The sequence below is a fragment of the Oncorhynchus mykiss genome, chromosome 24 (genome assembly GCF_013265735.2).
Source record: "Oncorhynchus mykiss isolate Arlee chromosome 24, USDA_OmykA_1.1, whole genome shotgun sequence".
In the NCBI taxonomy this organism is placed as follows: domain Eukaryota; kingdom Metazoa; phylum Chordata; class Actinopteri; order Salmoniformes; family Salmonidae; genus Oncorhynchus; species Oncorhynchus mykiss.
The window spans coordinates 31650944-31667412 of NC_048588.1; the positions used below are offsets into that span (position 1 = coordinate 31650944).

Here is a 16469-nt window from a genome sequence, read left to right on the forward strand (position 1 = left end):
AGAAATGATTGGGAGGAGTGATTCATGACTCACAGGAAGGTGCGCCCCTTTCCCACTGGCCATCCAGCCATGCCTTCAGCCAGCGCTTAGCAACCAGTGGGTTTGGCTGAACAGAGAACAGAGAGGGACAGCAGAGAGAGAGAGAGAAAGAGAGACAGGGAGCAAGAGAGAGAGAGATTGGGATAGAGAGAGAGAGAGAGAAACTTGCTAACCTCCTGCCCAATGTATGACCATATTAGAGACACATATTTCCCTCAGATTACACAGATCCACAAAGAATTTGAAAACAAAGCCAATTTGATAAACTCACATATCTGCTGGGTGAAATACCACAGTATGACATCACAGCAGCAAGATCTGTGACCTGTTGCCACGAGAAAAGGGCAACCAGTGAAGAACAAACACCATTGTAAATACAACCCATATTTATGTTTATTTATTTTCCCTTGTGTACTTTAACTATTTGCAAATCATTACAACACTGTATATATACATAATATGACATTTGTAATGTCTATATTATTTTGGAACGTATGTGTGTGTAATGTTTACTGCAATTTTGGGGGTTTATTTCACTTTTGTTTTTTAACTACTTCACTTGCTTTGGCAATGTAAACATATGTTTCTCATGCCAATGAATTGAATTGAGTGAGAGAAAGATGGGGATAGAGAGAGAGAATCCATGTTCCCGCTACAAAGGGGGCTAGAATCCCAGACTCCGTAGGGATACAAATAGCCACAGAAACCAAAGACTGTACCTAAAAAAGGACAAAGGAGGAGAGGGAGGAGCAGGGGCCCCAGTGTCAACCCCTGCCTTCAACAAATAAAATCAACATCCTCACATGTTTTTGAAGCTGTACAAACAACACAAAGCAAACGCTAGTAAGTGTGAATCATTGCTCACAACACAGCAAGTGTTGACATTACTAATGCAATGGAAGACAACTGGGAGCCTCAAAAACAACAATTTATGAATTACCGCTTCCTCATTCAAAAATTACCATATAGCACAGGCTCAATAGGTTTTAGCCTTACCTTACCCAGTAGTGGTGTGTGTGGACAATCATTGGGGAAGCCAGAAAAAAAGCCATATTACAACATATGTGTTGTGATAATTGCGTTGTTTGCTCTATAACCTGTTAGTTCATATGCCTTGTCAACGTGATATATAGGCCTAAAGGCCAAGACAATAAGAATACACAGTGGCAGAATAAATTCAACCACACCTCTGTTTCATCACAAAACTGGGAGGGGAATCTCTGTACAGTGAAGTCCACAAAGCATTTTGTATGTACAGTAACAGACAAGTTACATGACCTACAGCATGGTGAAGCAAGTTAATGTTTCCAACATTATCAGACCACTAAACAACTATTACAGAGAGTTACCGCAAGTCACAAAGAAAACAGGAGCTGCCTCCACTATTCCAGCACCATTTCAACATCATCAAATCATCTAAAAGATACCAAAAACAATTTAGTCCAATCACCGTAAACTAAATATGATGTGGCTGTCCATGGTTCTGATTTCGGTGTGCGCGCGTTTGTGTTGACGTACCCTACTTCGAGAAACACCAGTGCTATCCTCCTCTCTTTCATGTTGATGAAACGGTCTATCACTCTGTCATACAGAACATGCTTTTATTTGTTGTTGTCCTGGGCTACCTGGCTAAAATACTTGCTCACTAGCCTAACTTCCATGCATGGGCAATGTTAGCTAGTTAACATTAGCCTTCTACATCTAGCTACATATTGAACTTCCATCCTCTCAGGTCAGGGGCAGAACAATGTGGGAATGTATGGTTGGATCAGAATTGCCGTTATAATCATTGGCCAGTACAGAGAATGAAGTAAAACCACATGTCCAAATCCCTTTCTCGACCATGGCTAATTTAGGAAAGGGCTAATTTTAGCTAGCTAGCCACCGGAGGACAACAACACAACGAGATGCAACAATTCAAGTTGTTTCTGTCAATGACCTATATGTTCTCAATGCGATTTGATAGGAGTGATACCACATCCAAACTGGCTTCCTTTTACATTTGTTTTGGTGCGCCAGGACCATTCACAGTTGAGCTCACTCAGTTTAGCTCAACGCAGATTGGCTATTATTTAGTTTTTTAAATCATCAAGGCAGGGCAAATGCTCGCTGGCTTCCCTTGCATTCAATGCTACGGGCAGCAACAATGTCATACTCTTTTGGACCACACAGCATCAGATAGATGGCCTACACGTAGAGAGACAGAGGGGCGCTGTTTCGCTTGATCTGATGCTTTCTCCAATGAGTTATATTCAGCCTCATCCACATTGAAGGAACATTATGAAACACAAAGAGAGGAAAGAAAAAATATTTTACATGTTTTTTTTGTTTGTTTTTTGGTGGGGGGACCTACCTGGCTTCCCTTGGCATGAATACCCACCACTAACCTTACCCATATTCAAGAACAAGGTGTGTGTGTGTGTGTGAGTACCTGAGGGGTGATGAACACTTCCCTCCAGTAAACATGATTCAGGCATTAGGATTGTGAATTGTGACGTTGTAAACCTCAGTGTTGGTGCAATGGCCCACCTATCTCGTCTTTCCATTAGTCACATTTTTTGATCAGGACCATATCAGGCCTCCTGTCACCTGGCCTCTGATTCATGGTATCACAATACTCTGCAGTTGAAGCTCTTTTAATGTCTCCATTAAACTGGCTCCCTTGTAGGCCAATGATTCCCAAGAAGCCTTGTAAATCATAAAAATAATGCTGACTCTCCCCGTTATATTGATTGAGGAGGGGGCTCTAATTTTAACCGTGTGGGAGAAATAAAACAAAATTGTATAAATTACTTTCACAATTACAAACAGTATCACCATTAAAGATTGATGAAACAACAGTGAGGAAATAAAGTGAGTGCCAGTCATGTTTAAAGTCTACTAGTTATTATTCAGCAGGAATAAATGCTGTGTTATGCATCATTCACTTGGCTTGGGTCCTGGATTGAATATGAAACCAATCACATATATGTCCACACCCATCTCTCTCCCCAAGACTAGCACAGCTACACCTGTGAGCTCAGCTATGTCAAAAAGGGCAGGTGGAATGTAACATTTTATTAAATAAATAAGCAGATCTAACCATCTCCCTGTCGGTAAATTCATTAGAGAGGAAAAAAAAAATTGGCAGCGAATCAGTGATTAAATCGTTGATCAAACCATACAGTGTTGAATCAGACGCGGAAATTGTAGTGCAAACCTTTTGTTTGGTTATGTTTTCCTGTTGATATGTTATGCTAATTTGCACACCTTTGGGTTAGGTATAGTGGCCGGGTTCTACTGGCCATCAGGTGTCAAAGGGCTAGATACCATCACGCAGAAAGTGGTGATGCTGTTGCCAAGGAGACAAGATGGAGATGGGTATTTTTTGAATGGCTAACATTCTTTTTTTTCACCAAATATAACTACTTTCGATGAATTCATAATTTTTTGCTATTATACGTGTGACTTCAGTAAAACAGAAGGCAAAGATATCTGACATTTTAGTTTGTGTTGACTTCATCATTTCAGTAACCTAAAACCATTTTATAACCTCTTTCAGGGTTAACGTTCCAGATTATAGAAATAACTTCCACCAAGAACTCCTCCGATAAACAGTCTATCAGGTCTCCAATTAATTGTAAAATAAAACACATATACTGTACAGTCACACTACCCATGGCATAACCTAATCATAACCAGCGACATGAGAAGCTTGTTACATAGTCTATCACATAAAGTGTATATCAACATTAACCATAGTTAAAACTGAATGGAGGAAAATACTAAATAAGAATACAACATCTGAAGAAAACGAGATGCAAGAGTTGAACTTTGTCATTTTTGGAAAGCACCATTCTTTCCCAATATCAAACACATACAACTCCACGACAGAATGATTTGATACCATGTGAAATTCCATAAATAACTTACCATCAACTTGAAAGTACAATAATCCAGCAACAAGGATGAACGCTAGCGGACCCATACTAGCATATTAAACATCCAAGGTTTACGCGCAAATCCTTGGATTTAGCCGGGAAAATATGTCCAAACAGCAGCAAATACTTTTCTTTCAATAGTTTGAGATTTATATAGGTCCTAGTTACTGACTAAAGCCAGTTGAGATGTCCAAGAATTTAGAGGATTCATTGTAGCCCGCACGTTCGAGCCCGGGATAGATTCATATCCACAGCCGTAAAAACAAATTATTCACTCGCGATCATCTGAAATTCCAGCTGCTTTTCCCAGAAGTTAACTTGCAATAGCCATGTCTATTTTTCCAATAAGTACGAAACCATACAATATGAAATGACAACCTAAAATAAAGTATAAACTGTTTATACTGGGTTCAAGAGAAACGCATCCAATCATCTAGGAACCGTCTTGGTTTCTGCTCCTTGAGACGCGCCTTCCGGGCGGACACCTTGCAAATCTTCACTGATGTCTCTCAGCCGTTCCTCATCAATACATAGATATCCAAGTCTAAATGTGTCTAAACAAACCCCAAAGTCCCATGTACTTCAGTCAATAAGTACATTTTTACATTTCATAGGGAACCCGCTCCATAGGATCACATGTGCCTTGCTTGTGCCTAAGCACTGTAAATGTACAGTCAAGTCAGTTGAACAACCTATCCTCTCCCTCCCTCTTGGTTTCTGTACAGCGCTATCACTAGGAGCCCATGGTCTATGCTCACTCCGCACAGCCTCAGCCCCGACTGATACACATACACAAAACAAGAATCCGGAGGGGGAGGAGAGAGGCAGGGAGGGAGGGAGGGAGAGAAGGGTGTATGTAGGAGAGGAGACGGAGTGCGCTCAAGTGTGCATTGGGCAAAGCCATATTGTTGGAACTGCCTATGAAGTTCAAACGAAGTGGACCCGTGCCACGGGTATGCTGCTGCGGGACCACTCTAGTGACTTTGAAGCACTTGGGTCATTCTGTCCTTGACCCACCGGAAGTAGCCTAGCTCAGCAGGCTCACATAACCTATTGTATTCTTCGAGAGATTTACAGGATTTTTTGGGGTGGAAATTATTCACAAATGTAGAAATGTTGGAGACAACTTTTATTAACCATAATATATATTATGTTGATCTGATGGAAAAACCATCTTAAATGCCCAGAGTAGTCAAACATGTGATCTAACTGTGTTTTATATATATTTCAAAGACCACCTGATATTTCAGCCTGTTTGGTGGGATGGATTTGGCCTGCCTGGTAACATCACCAGGTGGTAAATGATTTAATAGACCTCTCTGCCAACAACAGCTAGTTTCCCCCTCCCCTCCCCACTCAGACAACTAGCAACATACTTGCTTAAGAAATGGCTCGTTCCTAAGAAGCAATTTTTGTTCCTTTTAAACCATTTTAATTTAAAAAAAATCACAGCAAGTTACTTCATTTTTACCCAGAAATTATTTGATATTGAGATACAAATGGCTGCATTTGGACCTTTAAGTGCTTCCTAAAATATATAGGCCTATATAAAGAAATATTGTACTTTCTTAACTTCTACAGGTAACTTCATTATGATCCTGCCTAAAAACAGCCTACTTTTCAGTGTGATATATAATATATATATATATATAATGCCCAGACAGCATTGCATTTCTGTGTTCATAGACAGCATAGCGAGATAGATCTTCTAATTCTGTGTGTGTCATTAATATTTGATGTGGCTGGCCTGGATGTGGCGGACAGTGAGTGGCAGCACAGGAATGATTACCACGTTAGTCATCTGTTTGCTGTGGCACGCTGGTGCGCACGCACATTAAACATGCAGAGCACGAGAAGATTGTGAATGGTGGGTCAAGAGAATAATATATTCAGAGACAAGCACAATTATAAATTTGACCTCATGGGCTAATATTGACCGATAATAATTAGACTTTGGAACATTGGTGATGTAAAACGAATATAAGCAATTTGAACTGTATGTTTATTGTGATACAGCGTGATATATAAGCAGACTTCAATATAATTACAATGCAAGAAGCTCCCCAAAAAGTGTGCCCCCTCGCCGATTTGAACTGCCGCTTTAGTCAAGTTATCCTGGCGCCGGGTCTGGCTGTCCTCATCCCCAGCATACTGGACAGAGATACACAGGAGTCAACAATGCCGCAGCCGCCTGTAGACTGTTCGCACGAGACAGGCTGTTACTATGTGAGCTCGGAGCTCCCCCTAATGGCAGCAATCATCATGACAACCCACAAACGCTGATTCCAGCATATCAACAGTATTCTGTGGAAAAGGTCTGTCTGCTACAGTATCTGAAAAAGTGCGTTGAACAATGAGCAGTCTAGAAGTTTGTATGTTTTAAAAATGCACAACATTTTAAAGAGGAAGCCTAAACACTATAAGTAGCCTATCCTATGTACATGTAATTCTCCCCAGGATATACATGTACTATAGAAACGTATTGGTCACATTTGACCAAACATTTAACTTAGATATTGATTTAAAATTTGATCTATGGCAGGCCTACTCTGCTCTATGAAACTGTACAGAGAACACTCAGGGTCTACTCTGGTGTCTATCAAACTGTACAGAGAACACTCAGGGTCTACTCTGGTGTCTATGAACCTGTACAGAGAACACTCAGGGTCTACTCTGGTGTCTATGAACCTGTACAGAGAACACTCAGGGTCTATTCTGGTGTCTATGAACCTGTACAGAGAACACTCAGGGTCTATTATGGTGTCTATGAACCTGTACAGAGAACACTCAGGGTCTATTCTGGTGTCTATGAACCTGTACAGAGAACACTCAGGGTCTATTATGGTGTCTATGAACCTGTACAGAGAACACTCAGGGTCTACTCTGGTGTCTATGAACCTGTACAGAGAACACTAAGGGTCTACTCTGTGGCAGCCTCATAGGCTGGAATGCCCCCTTTCAAAGTTGACATCAAAGCTCATACAAAATCACACTTCCATAACCAATGGCTGAGTCACACACCGCCACACACAGTGTACACACACAGTGTACACACACAGGCTTACAGACCCACACAGTCAGCATCCTGGGATCCATTTCTATTGGCTTGAATAAAAGCTTTAGCTGTACATGGTCTTTGTCGTCTGTGTTTGTCAGGATGCATGTTAGAGCTTGCCCTGTCAAGGCCTTGCCCTCCATCCTACATTTCTACAGCACACACACACACACACACACACACACACACACACACACACACACACACACACACACACACCAGGGTTTCCATTAGCCGGAAATAGAAAAGCCGATAAATATAATTGGTGACCTCAAATTGTCCTGGAGAAGATGAAAAAATCCTTTTGTACTTTTTAGCCAGTTCATTAATGGAAGTATCAGTTGATGTAAATACATTTGACCGTTCATGCTTATCGGTCTACAGGTTCATTTGCATAATTTCGTGGAATTAAATTGGCTATAGGTTAATTTGCATAATATAGTGGAATTCAATTGGCTCTTGTGTACAGTATATTCATTATGTATCTTAATCATCACACACGTACAGCATACAGATACAAAACCAGTCAGACAGCGTGAGAGCTGCTGCTATAGCATCTCAAACAGCAAATGCCTCACACAGCATAGGTAACGGAAGGCAGGCTTCATCAGCATCTCACACAGCATAGGTAACGGAAGGCAGGCTTCATCAACATCTCACACAGCATAGGTAACGGAAGGCAGGCTTCATCAGCATCTCACACAGCATAGGTAACGGAAGGCAGGCTTCATCAGCATCTCACACAGCATAGGTAACGGAAGGCAGGCTTCATCAGCGCCTCACACAGCATAGGCAACTGAAGGCAGGCTTCATCAACGCCTCACACAGCATAGGCAATTGAAGGCAGGCTTCATCAACGCCTCACACAGCATAGGCAACTGAAGGCAGGCTTCATCAACGCCTCAAACAGCACTTTGCAATGAGCTGGAGGCAGTATACATTTTGACAACATATACTTAATTGTTTGAAACCTGAATGATTTACCACATATTATGAGGCATGTCTTACCTTGCTTCAAAGTAGCCTAGCCAAAATCAGACCATGGAGGCAATTATTTTATACTGTATTAACTTTTTTTTCATTGTCTAGTAGCCAAAGGCACAATCCTAGTCATATTAGCAACCCATGTTAGTTGTTTCATATTACATCTCCTCTCTTTCTAAATTTCCTAACGGAAACCCTGGCACAACCCCCCCCCCCCCCCCCCCCCCCCCCCCCCCCCACACACACACACACACACACACACACTGAGAGAAAGCAACATATAAAGTGAGGGGGAGAGAAAGAGAGAGAGAACAAGAGAAGGAGACAAAAAAAAGAGTGAAAGAGAGAGAGAACGAGAGAAAGAGGTAGAGAGAGAGAGAGAAAGACAGAGCAGTAGTGTGTAGAACCACATACACTACATGACCAAAAGTATGTGGACACCTGCTCGTCGAACGTCTCCTTCCAAATCATAGGCATTAACATGGAGTTGGTCCTCCCTTTGCAGCTATTACAGCCTCCACACTTCTGGGAAGGTATTCTACTAGATGTTGAAACATTGCTGCAGGGACTTGGTACCATTCAGCCACAAGAGCACTTGACCAGGGCAGCTCTATAAGGCCAGAGATTTGACCAACTGACTTGTTGTAAAGTCACTAAGCTCTTTAGTAAGGCCGTTCTATTGCCAATGTGCCTATGGAGATTGCATGGCTGTGTGCTTGATTTTATACACCTGTCAGCAACGGGTGTGGCTGAAATAGCCGCATCCACTAATTTGAAGGGATGTCCACATACTTTGTAAATATAGTGTAGAAGGCGCTGAAAGTAGGTAGACAACAAGAGGAAAGGAGTTGGAAAAAAGTAAGGAAAAATAAAAAGGAATTTTACTGTTAACATCAAACAATAGCTTCCTCCTTTTCCTTTTATATGGCCTAGTCCAAAATGGAACTCTATTCCCTACAATGTACATTCCCTATGTGCCCAAGTAGTGCACTGTGTAGGAAACAGGGTTCCATTTGGACTGGGCTATAAAAAAGGAAAAGAGGGAAGATATTCTGTGATATAATTATCTCTATCCATCCCTTTATCCCCCTGTCTTCAATCTGCCGACTGTATCTCTGGACCTTTAGTGGACGACTTCTCCCCAGGGTGCTAAATATCACACCAAAGTGGATTTATTTTAATTAAAAGCGAGAGGATGTTTACTCAGGGCCTGCTATGTGAAAATGAGACATTGAGTCTGAGCCCTAAGCCAGGATCTGATAAGTTATAGGCAGCCTGGTAGGAGCTGATCCAAGGCTTCCCTCGAGGAGGAACATCCCGCTTTTTCCATTAAGTTGGCATTGACAAAGGTACAAACTGATGGGCTTTTGCAAAGTGATTACATTGTTTATGTTCCAGTGGCTACTGGGATCCCGAGCAGGTATTGCATTAACACACTAACAGAGATTCTGTTTCTAAAGCGTGAACAAGATGTTTGACTATCATGAGAAATAGAGTTGTGACTAAGGACATGTCAATTCTGCATGAGAAATGGCCTCTACTTGTTGGTCCATCACAAAGTCGCGTTGACATTATTCACTTGATTCACGCATTTGTTTTTGTTGCACTGCAAGTGTTTGTTTTATTGGCAAACTGCACTTAGAACAGGTCACGAAATGAGAAGTACATCTGCTAATGCATTAACAAAGAATAAAAGGGGATGGAGGAAATTACAGTGAGAGTGACATCCAGGTGATAATTATTCAGCATTAGAGAGGAGAACACAGTGTGAAAACAGAGAGGGCAACACATTGTAGTGAACTGTGCAGGCAGAGTGCAACAATACACACTGTAGTGAACCGTGCAGGCAGAATGCAACAATACACACTGTAGTGAACCGTGCAGGCAGAATGCAACAAAACACACTGTAGTGAACCGTGCAGGCAGAGTGCAACAATACACACTGTAGTGAACCGTGCAGGCAGAATGCAACAATACACACTGTAGTGAACCGTGCAGGCAGAATGCAACAATACACACTGTAGTGAACCGTGCAGGCAGAGTGCAACAAAACACACTGTAGTGAACCGTGCAGGCAGAATGCAACAATACACACTGTAGTGAACCGTGCAGGCAGAATGCAACAATACACACTGTAGTGAACCGTGCAGGCAGAGTGCAACAATACACACTGTAGTGAACCGTGCAGGCAGAATGCAACAATACACACTGTAGTGAACCGTGCAGGCAGAATGCAACAATACACACTGTAGTGAACCGTGCAGGCAGAATGCAACAAAACACACTGTAGTGAACCGTGCAGGCAGAATGCAACAAAACACACTGTAGTGAACCGTGCAGGCAGAATGCAACAAAACACACTGTAGTGAACCGTGCAGGCAGAGTGCAACAATACACACTGTAGTGAACCGTGCAGGCAGAATGCAACAATACACACTGTAGTGAACCGTGCAGGCAGAATGCAACAATACACACTGTAGTGAACCGTGCAGGCAGAGTGCAACAATACACACTGTAGTGAACCGTGCAGGCAGAATGCAACAAAACACACTGTAGTGAACCGTGCAGGCAGAGTGCAACAAAACACACTGTAGTGAACCGTGCAGGCAGAATGCAACAAAACACACTGTAGTGAACCGTGCAGGCAGAATGCAACAAAACACACTGTAGTGAACCGTGCAGGCAGAGTGCAACAAACAGAATAGGATTACTACTCCCATCTCTTTCTCCTCTTCCCTCCTGCCCTCTCCTCTCCGTCGCCTCCCCTGCACACCGACAGCTGACTGAACACACCCGCCCCATGCCCAAATGGACCATTTATTTTCACCTAAACAAATCAATCCTCTATTACTGTCAACTCATTTGTGCAATTATGTGTACTGAATTAGATCAAACCTAATAATCAATCAGACGTTTTCATTCTTTTGTATTTGGACCATCTGGTGACAAAAGGTCCTGTCCTGGGTACAAGCTGAGGTCCGTCATTACAAAGACTGTTTCGGTTGATCCTAATGTGATTTCTCATAACGACGCCGTTTGGTCAAGTTGATTCTCAAAGCCCTCTGATATTTTCTATGACCTCAGCTGGTCGTCAATAGCTCTGAAGAATGCCCTTTATGTGGTTAATATACATAGACTGACTGAGTGCAAAACAAACTATTTGTTAACTAATCTATCAGAGTACACAAGAGCACGGTGTACATTGAGAGAATGGTTCCGGGTTAAACGATGAATCCCCCAGCAGATTCAGAGTGATACACAACCCTTGATTATCACCACACCCCTTGATTATCACCACACCCCTTGATTATCACCACACCCCTTGATTATCACCACACCCCTTGATTATCACCATAATTATTCCTGCTAATGATGGAGGAGATCCAGCGGGCGTGTAACCAGGCTGCTCTCATCTTGTTGTTGTTGTTTGTAATCAGGGCGGCATGTGTCGGTCACTGGGGCCTGCAGCTGTAGTAGGGTGGTATCTACAGTATGTAAAGGTAACGACTGTACAACAACAACACACACACACACACACACACCAAGGAAGAGGAGGAGAACAACTCTGGAAATCACTCACACCACATCCTAAGTGCGTGTAAGCAAGTTGTATATTAAATGCAAACAAATTAATCAAATGATGACAGCAAAAGAAAATAAATGCAGTGGTTTCAGGGCTGGAGAGGAATGGTTAGTTCCCCCACCGGTGTGGCTAAGAGAAGAAAGGCTTTTTAATTGTGTGTAGGGTCATAGGTTCAGGTAGCAACATTACTCATGGTCAAACCAGAGTGGTATTCAGCAAGCTCTTTGATAGACAACTGTTCATGGAGGATGATCCCCTTGCTGGGTCTGGGAACCGGTGTGTGGAGTACTATTGATTATTGCATTGTTGGGTTTAGAGCTTGCAAGAAAGGCATTTCACTGTACTTACACGTTACATTAAAATGTGAAATTTAAACTTGATTAGGGGATGGGGGTGTAGGGGGGATGTGTGTCGGGTCTGGGGTGATTAATGTAGATGTCAGTAGCACTACCTCCTCCCCTCTCCTCCTGGCATCTGTAATGACACCTGGAGATGGCAGAATGATTCTGCCTGCAGCCCAGCCTCTCTCCACAGGGCATACTTCTTCCATATGACATTCCTCTGTCAGCAGTCCTATCACCCGACCCGGGTTCACAGCCATATTAATTGACCCAGCCTTATTGATGGGCCCAGTCCTGTCACCCGACCTGGTTCACAACCTTAATAATGGGCCTAGCCCTGTCACCCGACCCGGTTCACAGCCTTAATAATGGGCCATGTCACCCGACCTGGTTCACAACCTTAATAATGGGCCCAGTCCTGTCACCCGACCCGGTTCACAGCCTTAATAATGGGCCTAGCCCTGTCACCCGACCCGGTTCACAGCCTTAATAATGGGCCATGTCACCCGACCTGGTTCACAACCTTAATAATGGGCCCAGGCCTGTCACCCGACCCGGTTCACAGCCTTAATAATGGGCCCAGTCCTGTCACCCGACCCGGTTCACAGCCTTAATAATGGGGCCAGTCATGTCACCCGACCAAGTTCACAGCCTTAATAATGGGCCCAGTCCTGTCACCCGACCCGGTTCACAACCTTAATAATGGGCCATGTCATCCGACCTGGTTCACAACATAAATTATGGGCCCAGTCATGTCACCCGACCCGGTTCACAGCCTTAATAATGGGCCCAGCCCTGTCACCCGACCCAGTTCACAGCCTTAATAATGGGCCCAGTCCTGTCACCCGACCCGGTTCACAGCCTTAATAATGGGCCCAGTCATGTCACCCGACCCGGTTCACAGCCTTAATAATGGGCCCAGTCCTGTCACCCGACCCGGTTCACAGCCTTAATAATGGGCCTAGCCCTGTCACCCGACCCGGTTCACAGCCTTAATAATGGGCCCAGTCCTGTCACCCGACCCGGTTCACAGCCTTAATAATGGGCCATTTCACCCGACCTGGTTCACAACCTTAATAATGGGCCCAGGCCTGTCACCCGACCCGGTTCACAGCCTTAATAATGGGCCCAGTCCTGTCACCCGACCCGGTTCACAGCCTTAATAATGGGGCCAGTCATGTCACCCGACCCGGTTCACAGCCTTAATAATGGGCCCAGTCCTGTCACCCGACCCGGTTCACAACCTTAATAATGGGCCCAGTCCTGTCACCCGACCCGGTTCACAGCCTTAATAATGGGCCCAGTCCTGTCACCCGACCCGGTTCACAGCCTTAATAATGGGCCCAGTCCTGTCACCCGACCTGGTTCACAACCTTAATAATGGGCCCAGTCCTGTCACCCGATCCAGTTCACAGCCTTAATAATGGGCCATGTCACCCGACCTGGTTCACAACCTTAATAATGGGCCCAGGCCTGTCACCCGACCCGGTTCACAGCCTTAATAATGGGCCCAGTCCTGTCACCCGACCCGGTTCACAGCCTTAATAATGGGGCCAGTCATGTCACCCGACCCGGTTCACAGCCTTAATAATGGGCCCAGTCCTGTCACCCGAACCGGTTCACAACCTTAATAATGGGCCCAGTCATGTCACCCGATCCGGTTCACAGCCTTAATAATGGGCCCAGTCCTGTCACCCGACCTGGTTCACAGCCTTAATACTGGGCCCAGTCCTGTCACCCGACCCGGTTCACAGCCTTAATAATGGGCCCAGTCCTGTCACCCGACCCGGTTCACAGCCTTAATAATGGGCCCAGTCCGGTCACCCGACCCGGTTCACAGCCTTAATAATGGGCCCAGTCCTGTCACCCGACCCGGTTCACAGCCTTAATAATGGGCCCAGTCATGTCATCCGACCCGGTTCACAGCCTTAATAATGGGCCCAGCCCTTTCACCCGACCCGGTTCACAGCCTTTATAATGGGCCCAGTCCTGTCTCCCGACCCGGTTCACAGCCTTAATAATGGGCCCAGTCCTGTCACCCGACCTGGTTCACAGCCTTAATACTGGGCCCAGTCCTGTCACCCGACCCGGTTCACAGCCTTAATAATGGGCCCAGTCCTGTCACCCGACCCGGTTCACAGCCTTAATAATGGGCCCAGTCCGGTCACCCGACCCGGTTCACAGCCTTAATAATGGGCCCAGTCCTGTCACCCGACCTGGTTCACAACCTTAATAATGGGCCCAGTCCTGTCACCCGATCCAGTTCACAGCCTTAATAATGGGCCATGTCACCCGACCTGGTTCACAACCTTAATAATGGGCCCAGTCCTGTCACCCGACCCGGTCCAGTCCTGTCACCCGACCCGGTTCACAACCTTAATAATGGGCCCAGTCCTGTCACCCGACCCGGTTCACAACATAAATTATGGGCCCAGTCATGTCACCCGATCCGGTTCACAGCCTTAATAATGGGCAGAGCCCTGTCACCTGACCCAGTTCACAGCCTTAATAATGGGCCCAGTCCTGTCACCTCACCCAGTTCACAGCCTTAATAATGGGCCCAGTCCTGTCACCCGACCCGGTTCACAGCCTTAATAATGGGCCCAGTCCTGTCACCCGACCCGGTTCACAGCCTTAATAATGGGCCCAGTCCTGTCACCCGACCCGGTTCACAGCCTTAATAATGGATCCAGTCATGTCACCCGACCCGGTTCACAGCCTTAATAATGGGCCCAGTCCTGTCACCCGACCCGGTTCACAGCCTTAATAATGGGCCTAGCCCTGTCACCCGACCCGGTTCACAGCCTTAATAATGGGCCCAGTCCTGTCACCCGACCCGGTTCACAGCCTTAATAATGGGCCATTTCACCCGACCTGGTTCACAACCTTAATAATGGGCCCAGTCCTGTCACCCGACCCGGTTCACAGCCTTAATAATGGGCCCAGTCCTGTCACCCGACCCGGTTCACAACCTTAATAATGGGCCCAGCCCTGTCACCCGATCCAGTTCACAGCCTTAATAATGGGCCATGTCACCCTACCTGGTTCACAACCTTAATAATGGGCCCAGTCCTGTCACCTGACCCGGTTCACAGCCTTAATAATGGGCCTAGCCCTGTCACCCGATCCAGTTCACAGCCTTAATAATGGGCCATGTCACCCTACCTGGTTCACAACCTTAATAATGGGCCCAGTCCTGTCACCTGACCCGGTTCACAGCCTTAATAATGGGCCTAGCCCTGTCACCCGACTCGGTTCACAGCCTTAATAATGGGCCTAGCCCTGTCACCCGACTCGGTTCACAGCCTTAATAATGGGCCCAGTCCTGTCACACATGGATATTAAGCTGTGCTCTGCTCACCACACTAAACACACTAAATGTGATGTCCTTATATTGCAGGCTCAACTAATTTGCCTTTAACATGACCAAGGGATCTGTCTATATGATTCTTTAGTTTCGTCTCCCTCCATCACTCTAAACACACGACTGATGTAACTAAATACTAAATATGTGGAGCAAGTCATCAACCTGTAGACATGATGCATTGTTTGGCAGAGCACTTCACTCAGCGGTGGGCAGGACACATGCTGCTAGAGGGGGCTTGAGACTGAAGGAGAAGGACTATCTCTGACACCACTGTTCAGTCCATCTCTGTGGTGACTGACTGCTAAGAGAAACATGGCAGGTTGAACACTAATAGACCCTTCCTGCAGCCTGAGACTGTGCCTGTCTGCTGCAAGACCTCAAGTGGCCCTGTTTTTCCTATTCGACTCCATTAATGTGATATGGGGGAGAGAAAAAGAGGGGTTTGAAATCACCTCCGTTTCTAGAGGACAACATTACACACGTCAACACATCTGGATTAATCCAGCCCAATAAAACGAGAGAGGGAGAGAGAGAGAAAGAGAGAGAGAGAGAGAGAGAGAGAGAGAGAGAGAGAGAGAGAGAGAGAGAGAGAGAGAGAGAGAAAGAGAGAGAGAGAGAGAGAGAGAGAGAGAGAGAGAGAGAGAGAGAGAGAGAGAGAGAAAGAGAGAGAGAGAGAGAGAGAGAGAGAGAGAGAGAGAGAGAGAGAAAGAGAGAGAGAGAGAGAGAGAGAGAGAGAGAGGAGCCGCTGTCCAAGCCAGAGCACATGTAGGGTCCCAGTCTCTATGATACTCCCAGAGAGGGGCTTATGGAGGAGGCTGGTCGGGCCAGACAGAGCCGGGGCCGGGACGAAAGGGAGCTGGAAACATTGTGGGGAGGAGACAGACACTTGAGATGAGTGTGGAGAGAAGCCACACTCAACAAGGCAGAGGACATGTAATGTATCGACCCCTCCCTCTTCCTGTGAGGAGGGGTGCTATCAACTGTTGTTCCTATCAGGATTACTGTGATGCTATCAACTGTTGTTCCTATCAGGATTACTGTGGTGCTATCAACTGTTGTTCCTATCAGGATTACTGTGATGCTATCAACTGTTGTTCCTATCAGGATTACTGTGGATTACTCCTCTACTTCAATAACAAGTATTTGTGTTCATGTGAAAATTACAGAAGGTATATCATTT

General features: G+C 45.2%; 1 protein-coding gene across 14 annotated transcripts in view; it reads right to left on the bottom strand.

Moving 5' to 3' along the window:
- LOC110503394 (roundabout homolog 2) overlaps positions 1-16469 on the bottom strand; it is a 606556-nt gene that overhangs the window by 356988 nt on the left and 233099 nt on the right. The window contains exon 1 of one of the 14 annotated variants that reach the window (XM_036961730.1): positions 3952-4728. The exons of the other annotated variants lie outside the window; for them this stretch is intronic. Within the exon in view, the coding sequence (XP_036817625.1) occupies positions 3952-4006 (55 nt within the window). The 5' untranslated portion in view covers positions 4007-4728. Of the gene's footprint in view, positions 1-3951; positions 4729-16469 lie in introns of those variants that run through there. 14 annotated transcript variants of the gene reach the window in all.